At 43.5% G+C, this 20,335-nt stretch overlaps 2 protein-coding genes across 2 annotated transcripts in view; one reads left to right on the top strand and one right to left on the bottom strand.

Moving 5' to 3' along the window:
- KIAA0586 (KIAA0586 ortholog) overlaps positions 1-20,335 on the bottom strand; it is a 113,561-nt gene that overhangs the window by 42,551 nt on the left and 50,675 nt on the right. Inside the window, exons 25-29 of the mRNA XM_045287630.1 lie at positions 19,694-19,767; positions 18,117-18,251; positions 12,486-12,657; positions 3,162-3,313; positions 1,306-1,402 (exon numbers count right to left, since the gene is read on the bottom strand). Of these exons, the coding sequence (XP_045143565.1) occupies positions 1,306-1,402; positions 3,162-3,313; positions 12,486-12,657; positions 18,117-18,251; positions 19,694-19,767 (630 nt within the window). The remainder of the gene's footprint in view (positions 1-1,305; positions 1,403-3,161; positions 3,314-12,485; positions 12,658-18,116; positions 18,252-19,693; positions 19,768-20,335) is intronic.
- On the top strand, positions 14,578-14,852 carry LOC115868739 (cysteine-rich protein 1-like). The gene is given in 2 exon segments (XM_045288039.1): positions 14,578-14,692; positions 14,694-14,852. Coding segments are annotated over 2 exon segments (237 nt in total). The 5' UTR covers positions 14,578-14,614.

Genomic DNA, 20,335 nt, shown 5'->3' on the forward strand with positions numbered 1-20,335 from the left:
GGAGTACTTGAGTGGAGGCTCAATGCAGGACGTAAATCTTGATTATTATCTTAGGAGCATTTATTTGCTCTTACACACTTGTCATGATTAGTTCTGAGGTCAACATCAGGATAGTTTTATAGATAATTTTCCAAAGATTCTAAAATACAATAGTAACACTATTATACAATGGCTAATGAGCCCTAGTGGCACAGTGGTTACATTTCAGCTGCTAGCTTCAAGGTCAGCGGTTTGAACTCACCAGCCTCCTGCCAAGGTGAGAAGTGTGATGATCTGGATCTATAAAACTGACAGCCTTGGAAACCATTTGGGGGCAATTCTATCAGATGCTATGAACCAGAATCAACTTGATGGCGATTGGTTTGAGGTACAATTGTTAAGTGTCAAATAAGAGGGAGAGCAAAGTTACAAAAAGAGCAAATGAGGCACTGAGAACAAAGGGAAGTATAATGTTAAACCTCATGGGGCAATATCTTACTGTCTTGAGAAGTCTTCACTGAGGTTGTCCCCCAAACTCCAAATGCACAGTTACAAGGCATTCAGTTCGGATTCTTCCCACTAAAACATTCTTTGAAATGTGAAAGATAAATCCAGCCATCAAAGCCGAGAAAAACATTTTCTACTACTCAAACTATTCCTGAGATTCTCCTTGGGATTGTGGTCAGGGAGCTTTTGAAAAGAAAAGACCTTGGTTTCAGAATTCAGGTTATACAACTGTATACATTTTTAATTACTATTAAAAAATTAAAGCACAAAGCCAACAGCCCTGGAGCAACAGACATGATCAAAATATTTGAACGGTGGTGGGGAGATGCAGATAAAACCCTGAAATGCTGACAATCAGATGACTACCCCTTCGTGTATTGAAAGGTGGTGGGGATATACAGGTAAAACCCTGAAATGCTGACAATCAGATGACGGCCCTTCGTGGAACGGTACGCAGTATGAGAATCACTTGTCTTCTGAGCTGTACTTGTTGGTGGCATCGGCACACAGCACATTGCCTTCACAAGGCACACCACAGTCAGAGCCCTGCCTTTAATACAACCAAACTTAAAGGAGACAACTAGCATACAGCTAAGGAAAAACATTTGCTGAGTTTAAAATAAAAACCACCAAAAATAGCGTTTGTTGGAAAGAAGAGCTAACAAATATCCAGTCAAATGTTATCAGTTGCTTCTTTCAAATAGTTTAAATGGGAGAAACAAAAAAACCTACAGACAAGGGTAAAACATCTAAAATTAAGAAATCTCATTGCATATTTATTCATTATCAAGACAACTGTTTTATGAACACAAGTCTTACCTTGTTGCTGTGAAAGTGAAGTGTCAGATTTAGCTCTTACATGTATTAAACGACCTTGTACTGGTTCATTTTCAACAACATGCTGTTCTTGCTTTTGCTGGAATTAAAAATTTAAGACAAGAAGTCATCTTTTAGTTACTTAAAAAAAATACATATGCTGTTGATTAAAGTATTCTGGTGTTTGGTACAAAGAATTTGAATATTATCCTGTCTTCCAATTATCTTATCAGTGAGTTACTTAGTGGCACACTTCTGGTACCAATAAGTAAACAAATGATAAGTGTATATTATAACCACTGTGGTTAAGTGTTGTCAAGTCAGTTCCAATTCGTGACGACCCTATGCCCAACAGAATGAAACAGCACCAGACCGGAGCATCCTTGAAATTGTTCACATGCTTGGGGCCATTGTTCCAGCCATGGCGTCAATTTAGCTCATCCAGGGCCTTCCTCTTTTTCACTGTCTTTCCGCTTTCTCACACCGGATGCCCTGCTCCAGGAGCTGGTCTCTCCTGATAACATGTCCTAAATACATGAGACAAAGTTTCACCATCCTTGCCTGTAAGGAACATTCTGGCTTTACAGTACTTCTTTCCAAGACAGAGCTGTGGGTTCTTTTGGCAGTCCATGGTACTCTCAATTTTTCTTTGGTCTTCCTTATTCAATGTCCAACTTTCACATGCATTAAAATACCGTGGCTTGGGTCAGATGCCCCTCCTGAAAGTAACAGCCTTGCTTTTCAACACTTTAAACAGGTCTTGTTCTGCAGATTTATTCAATGCAACAGGTCTTTTGATCTCTCGACTGCTGCTTCCATAAGCTCTGATTATGGATCTCAGCAAGATGAAATTCTTGTCAATGTGAACCTTTCCCCAGGTATCATGATGTTACCTATTGCTCCAGTTGTAAGGATTTGGGTCTTCCGTACATTGAGTTCTAATCCAGAATGGCTGTTTATTGTCTTTGATCATCCTCAGTAAGTGCTTTAAGTTCTCTTCACTTTTAGCAAGCAAAATTGTGTTATCTGCATAGTTAAGACTGTTAGTATGCCTTCTTCTAATCTTTATGCTGCATTTTTCCTCATATAATCCAGCATCTCTGGTTATTTGCTCACCATACAGATTGAATAAGTATAGTGAGGAGACAAGCCTGACGGCACAACTTACCCGATCTTAAACCATGTGATATTCCCTTGTTCTGTTCTCGCAACAGCCTCTTGATTCACAAATAGGGTCTGCAAGAGTGTAATTAAGTGTTGTACAACTGCCATTCTTCTCAAAGCCATCTAAGGTCTGTTATGATCCACAGTCTATGTCTTAGTACAATGAATAAAACACAAGTAGACATTGTTCTGGTGTTCCCTGCTTTGAGCCAAGATCCATCTGACATCAGCTATGACATCCTCTGTTCCACGTTCTCTTCTGAATCGGGCCTGAACCTCAGGCAGTTCCCTGTCAACGTACTGCTGCAACCACTGTTGGAAGATTCCAGCAAACTGTCCCTTGCGTGCAGATATTGTTTATATTTTGCACATTCAGTTGGGTCGCCACCTTCCATTGGACATGGGTACAAATAGAGATCTCCTCCAGTCAAACGGCACAGACAGTGCGTCAGTGCTCATCAGCGTGCTGCAACACGGCGATGGTCATTCCATCAGTTCCCGGAGCCTTGTTTCGGGTTCATGTTGTCAGGGCACCATGGACTTCTTCCTTCAGTACCTTCGGTTCTTGTTCATATGCTACCTTGTGAAACGGTTTAATGCTGACTGGTTCTTTCTGATAGTGCACTACGCTACAGTGATATTGTTACAAGGGTGACTTTCCGAAACGTGGGTACAAGGGCCTATTAATTTGGTACCTGAGAGAAATCTCCAGCTGCCGCTGGCAAATGAATACTTCCTTGTCCCGTCAGATGTGCTGTCGAGGGGCCACGGTTCGAACTTGGCTGCAACTCCAATTCTCCCAAACTCATTGGGCCGTGACTAGCACATGAATCTTCATAGACACCTCCTATTATCAAATATGTAAATAAAAGTTAAAATAAATTATTTAATTAACATTAGAAAAAGGACAAGCAGTTGACCAAAACTACCGCTATTTCTTACCTGCTGCGGTCAAGGTAGCAGCATACTTAAACCGAAACACCTGAGACTGACCCTGCCTTGCAATTAAAACTAAAGCACATACAGAATGCAGAAGGTACCTGTGTCCAAAGGAATCTATGCATGATACAAAATAAGCTTCTTATCAACTCGCTCCTGCAGCCCAGGCCACCTCAGCCCTGCACTCCCACAAAGCAACTCCTAACACGTCTTCTCACCTTTTGATTCGATAAGAGCCAACAGGATACGGGTTTCTCCCGCTATCTGAAAGCAGGCTGCCCTACGATACTGTTCGTGAGCAGTCGCGGTGTAAAGCGAAGAGGCAATTACTATTAATGCATATGGGGACCCATTTCTGAGTGTTCTCAGGCCCCTCAAACAATACAAAAATCCTAAAACACCACTAACCCAGAGTGTTCACAGGCACAGCTCAAAGCTGCAGCAGCCTGAGCTGAATGCTGAGCGCAGCTCGCCGACAGAGCGTCGAGAGCCCGCCCCCCGCCAGGTGCTGCCACTTTAACAGCTCAGCGCAAAGCTTGCTGCAACGCTAGTTTCACTTTTGCCTCTTTTCATAGAAGCAAAATTGCTTTCTGCATTTCTTTCGTGGTTCTCAACCTGGGGTCGCCCAATTCATAACAGTAACAAAATGACAGTGATGAAGTAGCAATGAAAATAATGTTACGGTTGGGGGGTCACCACTGCATGAGGACCTGCAGGAAAGGGATAAATGTGAGGAAGGTGGCGACCTGCTGGGTTAGCTGTAAAGGCGATCTCCCGTGAAACGGAAGCGGTGGAGCAAACGTCTGACATGCAGGGGCGCACCTGTACTTCCAGCTAGACGGAACCTTAAAGGAAACGGCTAGAAAAGGTTGGTATTGCTCGGTTCTGTTCAGCAGACATGCCTCTCAGACGATCGACTTCCTTTTTCCTTGTCCAGGCACATCGCAATCAAATTTAGCATCAATTAAAAGGTAATACACGTGGTCATAAAGATGACTTCTAGAAATCCAATACAGGAATCATTCTTCGGACTCACTCACTCACACACGCACTCACACACTCACATGCTCACTCACATACTCACATGCCCACACGCTCACACACACTCATCTACTCACTCACACATTCACACTCACACACACACACACACTCACTCACACACTCACATACACATTCACTCTCACACATTCACTCACACGCTCAGTTACACACTCACATACATGCTCACTCACATATTTACATGCTCACACACACTCACTCACACTCACACATTCACTCTCACAGTCACTCACACACACACACTCACATGCTCATTCATACTCACATGCTTACTCGCTCACTCGCACACACATGCTCACTCACATACACGCTCACTCACACACACATACTCATACACTCACTCACACACTCACGATCACACACATTCACACTCACGATCACACACACACACACACACGCTCGCTCACGCTCACACTCACTCACAAGGGGGAAAAAAGGTATCATTCAGTTTCAAGAAAAATTAAAAGCCTGACAGCGAATACAGAATAGATAATTCACAGAAGAGCAATTCCAAATGGTTCACAAATGAAGACAAACTCACAATATATAAGTCAGACAGCTTTATATGTCAATAAGATATGTGCCCTTAGGAAGTCACTAGCCAAATTCAAAGGGCAATAGCCACTGTTGCTGGAGAACACATAGGGCTGGGGTTCTAAATGTTGACAAGGCGTTCACTGGTTTAAGCTTTCAAGAAAGCAAGTAGTCATGCCTACTTTAAAACCAAAAATACACTTGCCCTTGATAATACAGTAGGGTATTTACACTGGCATTGTTTATAGTGGGAGAAAACGGTAATAAAGTAAATATTACTCATTGGTGAGATAACTGAATAAATGATTAGAAATATATCTCGTGGTTTTATGCAATCATTAAAAAGTGTGAATTTAAGCAATCCCAATTGACCTAAAGTAATTGACACGGAGTTTACTGGGTAAAAATTGTATGTGTATGTGATTATAGGAGTACAGGAAAAAAATAAGGTCGTCTACCAAAACCTAACATAGGCTATCTGAGTGAGGCATAATACAGACCAGAGGAAATGTGTGTGGGAAGGGGATGGAGGAGCAGACAAGGCCAGTGAAAATGAATGCCACTGAACAGAATGATATACAAAGGGCATGTGCTCCCATCAGGGAGTCAAATATGATGTTCCCTTACTGGAGCATACCCCGACAGAGGGCAATACTGGGGACACACAGCGGGGAGTGAATCCAGTCCAAGCCCCCAACCCCACCCAGTGGGTGAAGCAAGAAGGAAACAACAGATCAGCAATGGGAGCAAAGCCAAGCCACAAAACCCCTGAGGATTTCCCAAAATAGACCTCAGGCTAGGAGGGACAGGACCTCCCAGCACCAGTGGGGAGATAATCATAAAGGCCAGGGGACAGACCTGTAATTATGTATGCTTTTTTCTTTTGGGGCAGGTGGGGGGGTTTTGCTAGTTTTTCTACTCTCCCTTTTTATTCCATCTTTTGTTTTCTTTTTGTTTTGTCTCCATTATTGTTGTTTTGCCTACCAATATAAGATAAGCATGGGAAGCAAGCAGTGGGACTGCAGGTTCTGGAGGGACTTGGGGGGGAGGAGGAGGAGGCGGGGGAAAGGATTGGTGAGCAAGCAACGCCACAGACAGAGGAACAACTAGGGAATTAAAAGCAACAACAAGGAGGATGTAGAGAGCCCTGTGCTGTTGGAGCAACAGCATCTAGCTGAGAGGAATGACTAAGAGGCAGAAGAAGGGCGAGCGTGATGGCGGGGCAGGAGGAAGGCAAAAGGAAACAGGAAAGATCTAGGAAGCAAAGCTATGGATAGAGGTATAATAAACATAGGTGTGCACCTATGTAAATATATTAATTAATAAAAATAGAGGTATTGGCCTATGTACATATATTTATTGGAAGTACATTGAGGAAGTGGTCAGACTTGGGCCTCTGCTCAAGCCCTCCCTAAATGCAAGGACACCTTGTTCTAACAACCTGGCATTCTGCAATGCTCACCCACCAGACAGGATCACTGCAGATAAAATGGGTACATAAGCAAATGTGGAGAAGAAGGCTGATAGCACCTGGGGTCCTAACGGATTGAAGGTAAACAAGCGGCTATCTAGCAGAGAAGCAACAAGCCCACATGGAAGAAACACACAGCCTGTGTGATCATGAAGTGTCGACAGCATCAGGTAATAGGCACCAGAAAACCCAAAACAAAACAAAAAAGCAGAGACCCCAAACCCATCTGTAGACAATTGGACATCCCTTCACAGAAGGGTCACAAGGAAGGGATGTGTCAACCAGGGTGCAGTATAACACCAATGAAACACACAACATTCCTCTGGTTCCTTGAGGCTTCCTCCCCCCCTCCCCCCACTATCATGATCCCAGTCCTGCCTTTGAGTTCTGGCTAGGCTGGAGCATGTACAATGGTACAGATAAGAGCTCACGACACATAGAATCCAGGTCAGATAAACCCCTCAGGAACAGAAATGGGAGTAGTGATGCCAGGAGGGCAGGGGGGAGGAGGAGAGGAAGGAGGAACTGATCACAATGAAATAATAATAATTTATCATTTATTAAGGGGTTACGGGGGTGGGAGGCAAAGGAGGGAGGGAAAAAAGAGCTGAAACCGAGGACGCAAATAGAAAGCAAATGTTTATGTACAAATATGCTTGATACAATTGATGTATGTAAATGTTAAAGGCGCTGTAAGAGCCCCCAATAAAATAATTTTTAAAAATAAAATGATATACTCACTCTTCTATTCTTACATAAAACTATAAGTGCATTATTAGAGAACATAAAGAGAATTAAAAGGACATGATATGTATTTTTAAAATCCACACATATACATACATACATTGTGTCAAGCACATTTGTACATTTGTTGCCATCATCGTTCTCAAGACATTTTCTACTTGAGCCCTTGGTTATCAGCTCTTCATTTTTCCTCCTTCCTCCCCCACCCAGACATAATATATTTTTAAAAAAGAAAATGAGATATAGAAACCCACAAAGCATATAATTACATATCCCTCAGAAAGCACTGAGGGTACATAAATAACTTCCAAATCATATAACACCCTATCATTCAACAGATATTCATTGCCTATGCACATAAGCCCACAAACTCCGTTAGATGACAGGGACATGACAGCGAAGAAGATAAAGCCCTGACCCTCAAGTGAGATGACCGATCAGAGTGATAACGACGACATTGTGCAGGTGACATCAGAAAAGCGCCCCAAGAGCAGGGAGGACGGGGTCTGGCCAGTGACGAGGATCCCAGGACAGCACTCACAACGATACCGCATTGGCAAGTTCCCGCGGAAGTGTATGCTCCTGGAGTGTGGCTGTCATGTCTTTGGCTTACGGGGTTCGCCTTTATAAAAGGGGTGCGACAGGGTAACTTATGACAAAACTATAATAATTTATGAATTATGAAGGGTTCAGGAGGGAGGGGGAGGGGAAAGGGAGGGGGAAAACAAGCAAACCATATTGAGGGCTAAAGTAGAGGGAAAATGTTTCGAGATTGATGAGGGCAACAGGTGTACATAGGTGCCTGACTCAATGGATGGATGTATGGACTGTGATAAGAAATGTACGAGCCCTCAATAAAATAATTTTAAAAAGAATAATGAGGGTAACAAATGTACAAATGTGCTTTATACAACTGATGTATGTATGGATTGTGATGAGTTGTATGAACCCCCAATAAAATGATTTAAAAATAAAAATAAAAGGGGTGCTAAAGTGTATGGTATTCCTTGCAATCAAATTTCCTTTGATTAATTCTAAATTGAAATCTCTGGTTTTACTTTTCTGGAGTCACGCTGTAATGAAAAAGCGGCAGCGGCAGACTTTCAAACAAGACGGAGGACTCCTGAAACTGCCAGCGCCAGAGTTCACCATGTCGGAAACACATACACAGGTGTGGAAAGGTCACCAGGGATACAACCCACTCGGCTCGCTCCGTTTCCTCCTCTGTCCTCCTCCTCCGCTCTCAGGGAGGCCGCCGTGCAGCTGGGCATCATCGGCCAGCGTCCTTCTTCACACCTCTCACACCCACCCTCCGATGTGTCCATCCCTCCTCGCCTGTGCGAGCTCCTCACTGCTGCATGATCCTCACCAGATGTGCCCAATCGCTGCCTACCAGCCTCCGTGCTTCCAGTCTTAATCCCCCAATCCATCTGATGGTGAATGGAGTCACCGTCCCCCACCTCACCCATCAAAATATGTTGAGAGTCCTAGAATCTATACCTGTGAATGTGGTTATGTGGAATTAGGGTCTCTGAAGGTATTACCAGCTGATCATATTGTCCTGTGGGATCCTTATATAAGGATCTGGTAGCAATCACAACAATGCTTTTTTCACTGTCAAATTAGAGAATTAGCATCCCTTTGGTAAAGGGCTATAAAAAGAAGGTACACAATGAGAGCGTCATAGAGGACAGGCAGACTTGTGAAGATGGAAGCCAAGATGGGAGTTGGGCTCCCAGAGGTTTAAGACACAAGAAAGGATTTTCTCCTGAAGCATTGGGAAAGGATGTGGCCCTACTGACACTCTGAATTTGGACCACTGGCTTCCAAACTGTGAAGTCAATAAATTGCTGTTGTTCAAAGTAGCCCACCCACTTGTAATACTTCATTACAGCATTCCTAGAAAACCAGTATCTCATTCTTCACCATTGTCCCCCAAAGGATGTTGCTAACAAAAAGTTAATAGGATCAGATCACTCAGTCCTTACTGATAATACTACATGGATCCATGAATATCACAAAGCATTCAAAATGAACAGAAACTTAGGATTGGCATTTTATGCACAAAGGAATCCTTACTGCTTTAGAAGAATTCCAAAAGTGTCTTGATCAAGCACCCGGGGTTTCTCATGATTGGGTTTCTGTTCACTGCTCCAACCTCACAGCATCCTGCGGTCCTGGGTTCTCATCACTGCCCAGATCCTGTTTCCTGATCTGACCGTGCATTTCTGGACGGTTCCTCCTTGTTTCAGCGCATATTCCACACAGAAGACCCCACCCCCACCCTCACTCACCACACGGCAAACAGGGTTCACCTTGGGACCCTCACCTCAAGTTAGCCACCTTCACCAACAAAGTCTTCAGGATTTTCTTCCTTGGTACAACTGAATTGTACCTCTTTCTGTGTGGACTTTTTCATAACAGTATATAAATGTACACATACTTTCTCATCTTCTTCCCTACTAGAGAAACTGTCACCATCAAGTGGGTTTTTACCTGGGTTTACACTCATATTTCTAGGATCTACAGCACGGAGCCCTAGTGGCACAGTGATTAAGTGCTGGGTGACTAGCCAAAAGGTTGTTATTTGACCTACCCAGCAGCTCAAGGGACTAAGACCTGACAGTCTGTCCCCATAAAGATTACAGTCTAGGAAACTCTAGGGGGCAGTCCTAGTCTGGCACATGAGGTCACTGTGAATCACCACAACAGCCGGCACCTGCTTACAGCATAGCCAACGCAATAAAAATGTCTTCTCGGCGAATGAAGCAGCAAATTAGCAAACTGAACTATTCTTATCTCCTTCATCGCTGGACTAGTTCCCGTCAGACTCGACGTCACATCACTTCTTGTGGGAAACTTCTTTTAGCCCTCATGCGTGGGCCGATTCCGCCTCTGCACTTGTGCAGTCATCTGTGTTGTTGCACTAGCCACACAACAGCATACTTGTTGTCTCTCCTATACTTCTCCCGCCTGCTTTGCTAAGTCCCTTGACAATAGCTGATCTTCATCTCTGCAGCTTAGTGGCAGGAAGGTAGCACAGGTGTCCTGAGTAAAAGCAGATTTGTGCCTGGAAGTATATGCCAGGATTCTTGAGACTCATTAAAAATACCGGTTGACATTTTAGGGTTCCCCAGATAATGCTCCCAAACAGATTCTGCCTCGTTTTGTCATTCAATCCAACCTGAGAGCTAGTACGCGACAGAGCAGAAATTCAAACCCATTTTGACCCAAACACTTAGCCACTCTGCAATACTGCCTTATATTTACACTCAACTTTATGTTATGGCATATAATTTATGATTTTTACAATTAAACAAATACCTATGGTGTATCTACTCTTTTGTAATGCACTGAAGTGTAGGTAATCTACTAAGTACTAACAGAGATATAAGGAAGAGTTAGATATGCTATATCCTCCTGGACTTGATTCTGTAATAACTGAACAAGTACTCATAACCTGTTCTCAGAAGGAGAGACCTGATAGTGAAGAGATTATAAGTGCTCAGCTGTTAACAGAAAGGCTGGTAGTTGGAATTTCCCAGCTGCTCCGCAGAAAATAGAGCATTCTGCTTTAAGAACGAGGAAAACCGAGGGAGCCCTGGAGCAGTTCTACTCTGTCCTATAAGATCCCAAAGAGTCAACGTGAACTCAACGGCAACAGGTTGGTTCTTCTCAATGTTAGGTGATGTTAACCACTGATGTTACGTGCCATTGACTCTGCTTTTGCACATACCCACCCCGAGTACAAAAGCGCGAACGCTGCCTGCTCCTGGGCCCTCCTTACAGTCTTTCCTGTTTGAGCCCACTGCTGCAGCCATGGGTCAGTACACCTCCCAGAGGGTCATCCTCTTCTTCTCTGACCGTCTCCTTCCCCAAGCATGAGGCCCTTCCCAGGGGTTGGTCCCTCCTGACACCAAGTACAAAGGATGTGAGCGCAGTCTGGCTATCCTTGCTTCTAAGGAGTATTTGGGTTCATTCTTTGAGCGGTTGTGTATTTTAATAGCCTTCACCAACACCGTAATCCAAAGGCATTGATTCTCCTCGGGTTTTTTTATTTACTGCCCAGCTTCTGCACATCTATGAGGAGAAGGACAATACCCTTGCTTGGGTCAGGTGCACCTTCGTCCTCACAGTGACAGCTGTGGTCTGTATCACTTTAAAGAGGGCTTGTACAACAGATAAGCTCGATGCAGTGATGGTGTTGGATCTTGCAAGTGATCGGCGAGCGGCATCTAGTGGCAGTCTTGTTTAATTGCAATCTGCACTAAAGGATATGTCACCTCTTAGGACACCTTTGAAATCTCCTGATGTGAAAAAAAAGTGTAAAACACGTTTAAATCCTCTCTCGATATGTACAAAATGGGAAATAATTCCAGCCTGACGTTGCTTCTCGTAGGGCTTTTAGTTCTGAATTTCTCCCCATTCTGAATGATAGCAGCTCACTGTCACTGCTCTGAACAGTCGCTAGCCAGGCTTTTCGACCGCAGGCATTTCCTCTTCTGGTTTCTGGAAACTCTGCATTCCCCCGCAGGTTCTTTTCACTTCAGAGAAAACCAGGCACCAGTACTCTCTCCTATCCTTATTTCCAAAGTGCTTCAGATACTTTGCGTGAAGTTCTAAAACCGCCCTGGGTTTGACATTCAGGTCCGGCGAGGCCCAGCTTCCTACCACGTTCTTTAACGTTCTTTAACAGCGTTATTTAACAGCTGAACGAGCAGCCGCTGGCGCTCCTTTTCTAAGGACAACTTGATGCCATCGAGTCAGTGCCGACAGGGGGGACCTGCCCCTGTGAGTTCCTGAGACTGTAACTGTTTACGGAGAGAAAGCCCCGTCTAGCCCCTGTGGAGCGGCTGGTGGCTTTGAACTGCGGACTTTGCTGATCGCGGCCCAATATGTAACCACTATGCCACCAAGGCTCCTCTTACCTTCTCCAATGTATTAAAATAAACATCACTATTAACACTTTGTAAATGTTCATATATTTATTACCTAAACCAGCGCAAGCACCATCTGGTAGTTCATGGACCAACCCCTGAATTATATTTGGGGAAACATAGCAATGTTCTCAGTGACAAAGATCCTTGGAAAACAAAGAACTTCTGATGATACCTGAAAACAGTACTACCGGTCTCAATTCGGGTCAGGAACACTACCATAAAGTCCCATACAAAGTCAAATACAGCATTCAGAGTGGAAACAGTTCAAAGAAAGTACCGCGGAATTCCAAGAGTAACAGATGGTACATCAAGAAAACTAGCCTGCTGCTCACCTGAAGCCTTGTCAAATTGCTGAGCTAGTGGCTTGGCATCACCTTTTTTATACACAGGGTCAGCACGAGGGCCAGGCTGCTGCCCATAGGCAGCAGGTCCCAGGAGGATGTTTTCAGCGGCTGCCGGCAGCCTCGGCCTCTGTCCTGCACTGAGCTCACCCACACTGCTTTCCTACGAGAAGAGGAGAGTCAGCAAAACCATTGTCACCCAACCAACCCGAAGCAGCTCTGGGGGAATGCCATGGTCTGCACTGCTTGCCTGCTAGAAGGACATTTGACGAAGTGCTTTTTATATGTTACGAAGGGGCTTCAAGAAGCTTGTGGGAAATGGAATGAAAAGATCATATAATTTTCCCTTTGAACTTTTTGAAGCCCCCCCCCCAAGGACTTCAAGGACAAGTTTAAGGTTTTCTAAGGCTTTGAGTGTTAAAATTTGTGCTAAATTTCTAGGAAGCAAAATAAACTGTTTTGTTAATATTTCAGGTTTTATTAAGAATTTACAACACTAATTTTAGTGTGAACTTCATAAACAGGGGATAAAGCAATGCACTTTAAGTGACCAGATTATTTCTATATGAATAATTTGTATAAGTATACAGATTTTAAACACTACTTTAACCATATTTAACTAAAATTTTTTTCTTTGCCTAGCATAAAAGGACAAAAATGTGGTGTATTTCCTTATCATCTATATGAAATAAACAGGAATTTAAAAAACACCCTTCTTTCTTTCATTTCCAAGTACGGTATGCCCTAGTTGGTCCAATGGTGGCACAGTGGGTATGTGCACGGCTGCTAACTGCAAGGTCAGTGATCTGAAACCACCAGCTGCTCCTCGGCAAAAAGGAGGCTTCGACTCCCGGAAGTAGAGCTACAGTCTCGGAAACCCACAGGGGCAGTTCTGCCTCGTCCCATAGGGCTCCTATGAGTTGGAGTCACTCAATGGCAATGAGTATCTAGAGCAAAAGGTTGACCGACTTAGTTGATAAAGGAGAGGCTGGTGGTTTGAGTCCATTCAAAGGTGCAAATCATCAGAGAAGCTGGATTATAAGTAGAATTTGGCATCAAGATTGGAGGAAGGCTTATTAACCACCTGCGCTATACAGAAGACACAACTTTGCTTGCTCAAAGTGAGGACTAGAAATACTTGCTGATGAAGATCAGGAATTGCGGCCTTCAGCAAGGATTCTGACTCAAAGGCAAAGAAAACCAAAATCCTCAGAACTGGACCGCTAGGTAGTTGTGATATTGGAGAAAAGGTTGAAGTTGTCCAGGATTTTGTCTTGGCTGGATCCACAATCAATGCTCATGGAAGCAGCAGGCAATATATCAAAAGACAGGTTGCACTGGGTAAACGTGCTGCGCCAGGCCTCTTTAGAGTACTGAAAAACAAAGATGTTACTTTGAGGACAAAGCTGCACCAGACCTAAGCCACGGTATTTTCCATTTCCTAATATGTAGGCGGAAGTTGGTCAATGAATAAGGAAGACCGAAGAATTGATGCATTTAAATTGAGGTGCTGGCAAAGAACTATTGACAGGACCGTGGACTGCCAAAAGAGATCTGTCTTGGAGGAACTAAGGCCAGGATGGTGAGCTTGTGTCTTCCAGACTCTGGGCATGTTGTTAGGAGACCAGTCCCTGCAGAAGACACCACGCTTGGTCAAGTGGACATGCAGAGGAAGGCCCTCAGCGAGACGGACTGACACAGTGCTGCGACAATGAGAGCGATCTGATGCCGAAGAAGAGATGAAGAAAAACCAGGGAGGTGCTGCTGCCAGCCACCCAGGCAGAGGAGTTTGAACAATGTTCCCAAGAGTGGAAGACAGGACGGAAGGATAGGTAGAAATGTAAAAGAACTGTAACAGATCAAACAAAACTGAGTGAGAAATGTCAACAGCTGGATACACAAGGTCCAGAGGGGGTGAACGGAAGGTGAAAGGAAGACACTGCCCAGCACGAGAAGACGAAAATGTCCGACCACATAAATGAATGAACATTCGGGCTTCCCTAGAAAGTAGGGACAGAGGGCGATCAGGAAAATATGTTAAATTACTGCTTCCAGCATCTGTGCCGTCCGCCGTCAGTCTGCACCGCTTCCAGCTGCCTGCATCCTCGACCAGCGCCGCCATGCCCAAGTGCCCCAAGTGCAACAAGGAGGTGTACTTCGCTGAGCGGGTGACGTCCCTGGGGAAGGACTGGCACCGCGGTGCCCTGCCTCAAGTGAGAGAAATGTGGGAAGACGCTGACCTCCGGGAGTCACGCTGAGCATGAGGGCAAGCCTCACTGCAACCACCCCTGCTATGCAGCCATGTTCGGGCCCAACGGTTTTGGGCGTGGAGGAGCTGAGAGCCACACTTGCAAGTAAACCCAGCCCAGCGGCCCCTTCCCAAGCTGGACATCCCTTGGGCCTGGAGGGGGTTAGGGATGCGGAGCCCTTACTTCTCCATCCTCTCTGCAGACCCCACCCTCTGTTGGCTGGCCACTCTGCTTTGCTGTTGCCCCTCCAGGCAGGTCTTGTTCCCCAGTACCTGAAACTCCTCTGTAGCCCTGGACACCCTCAATAAACTTTAAACACTCAGAAAGAAAAAAAAATACTGCTTCCAAAAGGTCTTTTTACATATGTTTTGTGTGTGCTGTCAATATGTCCCTGTACATAGTAGAGCACACAGGGGCAAAGTAATGGACGCCTCTTAGCCATAACCTAACTTCCGGTGGGAACGTGTCCCTGGGCTTGGGGACTTAAGACCCCAGACTTGGGGGACAGCTAAGGAAACTGGCATAATCTGGTCAGAAAAGACAAAGTTCTCTCTGTACCCAATGGTGGTGGGCGGGACTGGGTCTTAAGGTTGGGGAGCTGCCACTTAGGTCGCAACAACTGACTCCTCATCTGGAAGAAAGAAGTGAAAAAAACAAAAGACTCCAGGAAACAATTAGCTCAAAAGACAAATGGCCCATTCAAACCACAGCCTGAGATGAGATTCAAACCTCCCAGAGATGAGATTATCTAGAACTAGATGATGCTCCGCTATTACTAATGACTGCTCTGATCGGGACTACAGAAGGTCCCGCTGGGCCAGAATGGGAGGAAAATGTGGAACGAAGAAAGTGCAAATTCCCACAAAGCATCAGACAGTTTAGTCTCAGAGAAATTATTAGAACCCCCAAGACTGTGACTTAGTCACCCTTCACACCTGGAAGAGAATACACCCCAGGATCACCTTGGCACTACAAAATAGGTCTATAAAATGTATGTGTGCTCCAAGACAGGCATTCTAATACAATAGACAGAGTTCCAGACTCCCTGTTCTCACTGCCATCGAGGTGATTCCAAACTCATACAGACCCTACAGGATAGGGTAGAACTCTCCCTGTGGGTTTCTGAGACTGAAACTCTTTATAGGTTTAGAAAGCCTCATCTTTCTCCCTCAGAATGGCTGTTAAGTTTTGAACTGCTGACTTTGCAGTTAGCAGCCCAACATGCAACCACTATGCCACCAGGGGTTTTTAGCGCTCGACACAGAAAGCAAGACTTCTGCTCCCAGCTTCACCATTAACCCTCCTGTGTGACTCCCTGTACATTTCCACCTGGACTTTCATTGCTATGGAATCAGTTTCAACTCACAGAGACCCGATAGGACAAGGAAGACGTGCCCAATGGGTTTCTGAAGCTGCACATCTCTACGTGAACAGAAGGCCTCACCTCTCTCCCAGGGCTTCCTTTTTAAAAAAATCATTTTACTGGGGACTCGTACAGCTCTTATCACGATCCATTATGTCAAGCACCTTTGTATACATGTTGTCATCATTTTCAAAACATTTCTTTCTACTTGAGCCCTTGGTATCAGCTCATTTCCCCCCCTCCCATGCCCTCCCCTCCCTCATAAACCCTTGATAATTTATGAATTATTATTTTTTCATGTCTTAACACTGACCAATGTCTCTCTTCACCCACTGTTCTGTTGTCTGTCCCCCTGGGAGGAGGTAATATGTTGATCATTGTGATGGGTTTCCCCTTTCTACTCTGACCTTCCCCTTACCCTCTTAGTATGGATACTCTCATTATTGGTCCTGAGGGGTTTATCTGTCTCCCAGGAAACTGAATTCACCTTCCCCAGGACACTTGGTATTCACCAGCCCCTGCATTTACACGTCAACAATTCCATCACCACCCAGCCAGGCTCTCAAATGATGAGCGTCAGAATTATCCCCAAAAACCTCTTCTTCCAAGGCTCGGAGATAGGGAAAGCCTGCTGGCAGAGCCCCCATGCAGAGTGAGCCTCTGGAGAGTTCCCTCGGCTGCGGGTCAGATGGGAAAGGTCTTCGTATCAGACCGAGGGCATTGTAGGTGGAACACTGCTCTTGTGGCAAGGTCAGTCAAAACTGTCAGTTGATCCCTTCTCAGTCCAATGTATACTTTTCTAGTTTTTAATATTTTCTGCTTTGTTTTCAGCTGAGGTTCTTCTGTTTTGTTCTGTCATCGTTGTTGGGCCTTTTGTGTTTTGTTTTGATTTTTGTATGTTTTCCTGTATATGAAACCCAGAATAACTAAACTTACAGAGAAAGCAAGCAGATTAATAGTTTCAAAAAGACATGGCAGGGGTGGCTGGTGGGAAACTGGGAGCTAACAAGTAGAAGGAAGAAGAAATGTTCTAGAATTGATTGTGGTGATGGTTAAAAATTCTTATGAATGTTATTGAACTACTGAAATGTATGACATGTGGAACGTACGTCGGGCAAGCTGTTAAAAGTTAATTTGTAAAAACGTCTTCAGCATCCTTCAATCCATGAACAATTCTCTACCCTTGAATTTAAATCCATTCCTGTTGCAGGCGTCTCTGTTCATGTTCCTGTTCTCTCTTGCCTGGATGACTGCAGTGCTGTTCTCACAGATCCCTGGGGCCTGCTCAGTCTTCAGATCCCCATTTCCCCAGGTGTTCAGAGAGGCACTCTAATCCAATAGAAATGCACCCTGCCTCATGGGCCCAGACTTCTCCCTGAATACCTTAGCATGTGAACCCCTTGTGCAAAAGCCTTAGTGGATTCCACAATGCCCAAATCTCACCATGTCCTAAAAAGATTTTTCTGAGCATCTGACTTAATTGACTTCTTCAAACTATTTTCAACAGTTTTTAAATATGCCTTCATCTCCCTTGCCTTATATTATTTAACATATTCTATTTCTTCTTCCTTACTTTTCTTACTCTTCTTTCCTCACGGGCAAAATCTACTTAGTTTTTAAAGACGCAGATCAATATAATATCCTCTATGTAAAGTCTCATTGTAATTCCCCTCCCCTGCTGGAGGTCATGCCTCATTCATCTTTGTCTTCCCAAGGCTGTGTCTGGCGTGTACAATTCAGTAAATGGTGTCAGAAAGAAAGTACGAGTGAGGACTCCTCGTAAATTATTTAACAGGGTGTCAGGTTTTTTCAAGTAGACGGTTTGAACATATGGTCTAAATTCCTTTAAGCTATAAAATTCTATAACTCTGTAATTTTGGGCTGTTAAACTTGTTACAAAGCTGGCTACTGAACAAGTAGCGTTAACATGCTTTTCACTAAAACTTACAGTATTTGTTGTTGTTTTCTTACATTTCGGTGTAAAAAAAAATACCGGGGTTTAAAAATTACCTCTGAATGATAGATTGCTTGCTGGGACCCCAGTGGTTCCCGATTTTGTTTAGCAAGACGCGGAAGAAGTGCATCTTGCTGAGGGTTTTGATGGGGCACCTTCATCACTTGGCCTTCACTGAGCGGGTCATCGTCCTAGAAGCGATGCAAACAGCATTCATGCAGCAAACATTTCCATCACATTACATTTTTTCAGGAATCAAATGTATTCTTTCTTTTTCCCACTTGGTCTTCACTTCCATTTTACATATCTATAGACACACACACTCTCTAAGTTTGCCTCAAATATAAATAACAATATAAGTAATTTAGTTAAATTTACACTGGAGATTTACTATCAAAATCCTCTACCATGTGATTGATTAGAGCAATTCATAAATATATCTGACAGTGTCATCTATTTCCCAGTGCACAGTTTCCCACTGTGCATGACTGCAGCTAGTGGGATTACCTTTCCTTGCTTCGGTTGTTTGAAAAAACATAAAAGGGGCAGAAGGCTTATATTCTGTAAGGGTTTTCCAAAGAAAACGCTATCATTTTGATAAGACATTTATTATATACAAAAAGTTCATGGAAAAATTCCATTATCCTTCAATTCCATTTTCCCACCAACATTCTGATGTCTTCCTGTGTGATACATGTGTATCATACATCCTTGAAGATATTTATGTGGACATATACACATATGCATATATAAACATAAATACCCATCTATTTTTAACTGCCAATTGTTTCTCTCATGGAGCTGGATAATAACTAGGAAGGATTAATAAGTTTGGTTCCTATTTTAACACAAGAGATTACAACCATGGTTATAACTATGGTTAGGAAAAATACCAAATGTATTATAAGAGGGTTGACTGAAAGGATTAAGGCCCTGCTCAAAATACTTAACATGAGACATATCCAGGTGACAATTTGCACCAAGTTGCATACACTTCATTGCCTAATCAACTGTATTTTTCAAAGAAGTTAAGAACCCTTTTGTCACCTTTTTCCCTCACAAGTAAAAGAAAGTTGCATCATGAAATGGGCAAGACTATGGCGAGGAGAGAATGGGGGTCATTACTTAGGGGCATGGGGTTTCCTTTCACCAAATGCCAGACTAAACCCACAGCCATCAAGTCAATTTTGACTCCTAGGACGCCTATAGGACAGAGTGGAACTGCCCGTGGGTGCCCAAGGCTGTAAATCTTCACAGGAGCAGAAAGTCTCCTTTCTCCCACTGCACAGATAGTAGATTCAAACTACTGATCTGCTGACCTTGTGCAGATCAGTTCAACACCTGAACCGCAGCGTCACCAGGACTGTGAGGTTTCTTTTGAGGGTGATAAAAAGGTTGTAGAAATACAGAGATGGTGGTGGTTGCAACAATGCTGTGAGTGTGCTAAGGTTATTGTTCACTGTAAAATCACTAATTTTATGTTGTATGAATTTTACTTCTTTTTTTAAGTGCAAGCGACTTGAATTCCACCACAAGCACTATTAACTTTGTATCTATAACTCAAATCACTGTGACAATAACTTAATCCACGGCAACAGCTTAGAATTCTGTTTTTGAACCAATTTTTTCTTACCATTTCAAGGGCATCCTGCAGAGTGCTGGAAAAGCTATCATTTAGGATTGTTGGATATGGCCCAGCTCCTAAAACTAGAAATTAAAAGGTAAAATTTTATGAAAAAAGAACTGCAACTGGAGAAACCTAGCAGATCATCTAGTTATAAAGCCACAGAACATTACATTTACTTTTATAAGATATTGACCGAGTTCACAAATAAATAAATCACAAACCATTCAACTTTATCAGTTTTAAAATTCAAAAAGGCAATTTATAACAATGGTTAACTTTTTATGTTTTATACAGTTAAAAAAAGTCATAATTTTTACCATTCAATTGAGATATGGCCCCGCTGTCTGAAATTGTTGATGTAATTTAAAACTGATTAACCTTTTTAAAGATCACAGTGGCAAAGTATCAGTATTTTAAGGGTCAATGCTCTAATTCAGTAATTCCACTTACAGGTGCTTATTCTAAGGAAGTTATAAGTGATCAAAGATATGTGTGCACCAGTCAGATGGTGTAACTAAGTTACTTGGTATGCCTTGATTTAGTCAAAGTCTTTGGAACTCCCTCCAAGCTGATGAGCTGGGAGCATGCAAGTAAGATGTGTGGCACCCTAATGAAGCAATGAGTCAGTCTTGCTAGCCCAGTAGGTAT

The sequence above is a fragment of the Echinops telfairi genome, unplaced genomic scaffold (genome assembly GCF_000313985.2).
Source record: "Echinops telfairi isolate 266 unplaced genomic scaffold, ASM31398v2 ScPeMD7_18;HRSCAF=68, whole genome shotgun sequence".
NCBI lineage: Eukaryota > Metazoa > Chordata > Mammalia > Afrosoricida > Tenrecidae > Echinops > Echinops telfairi.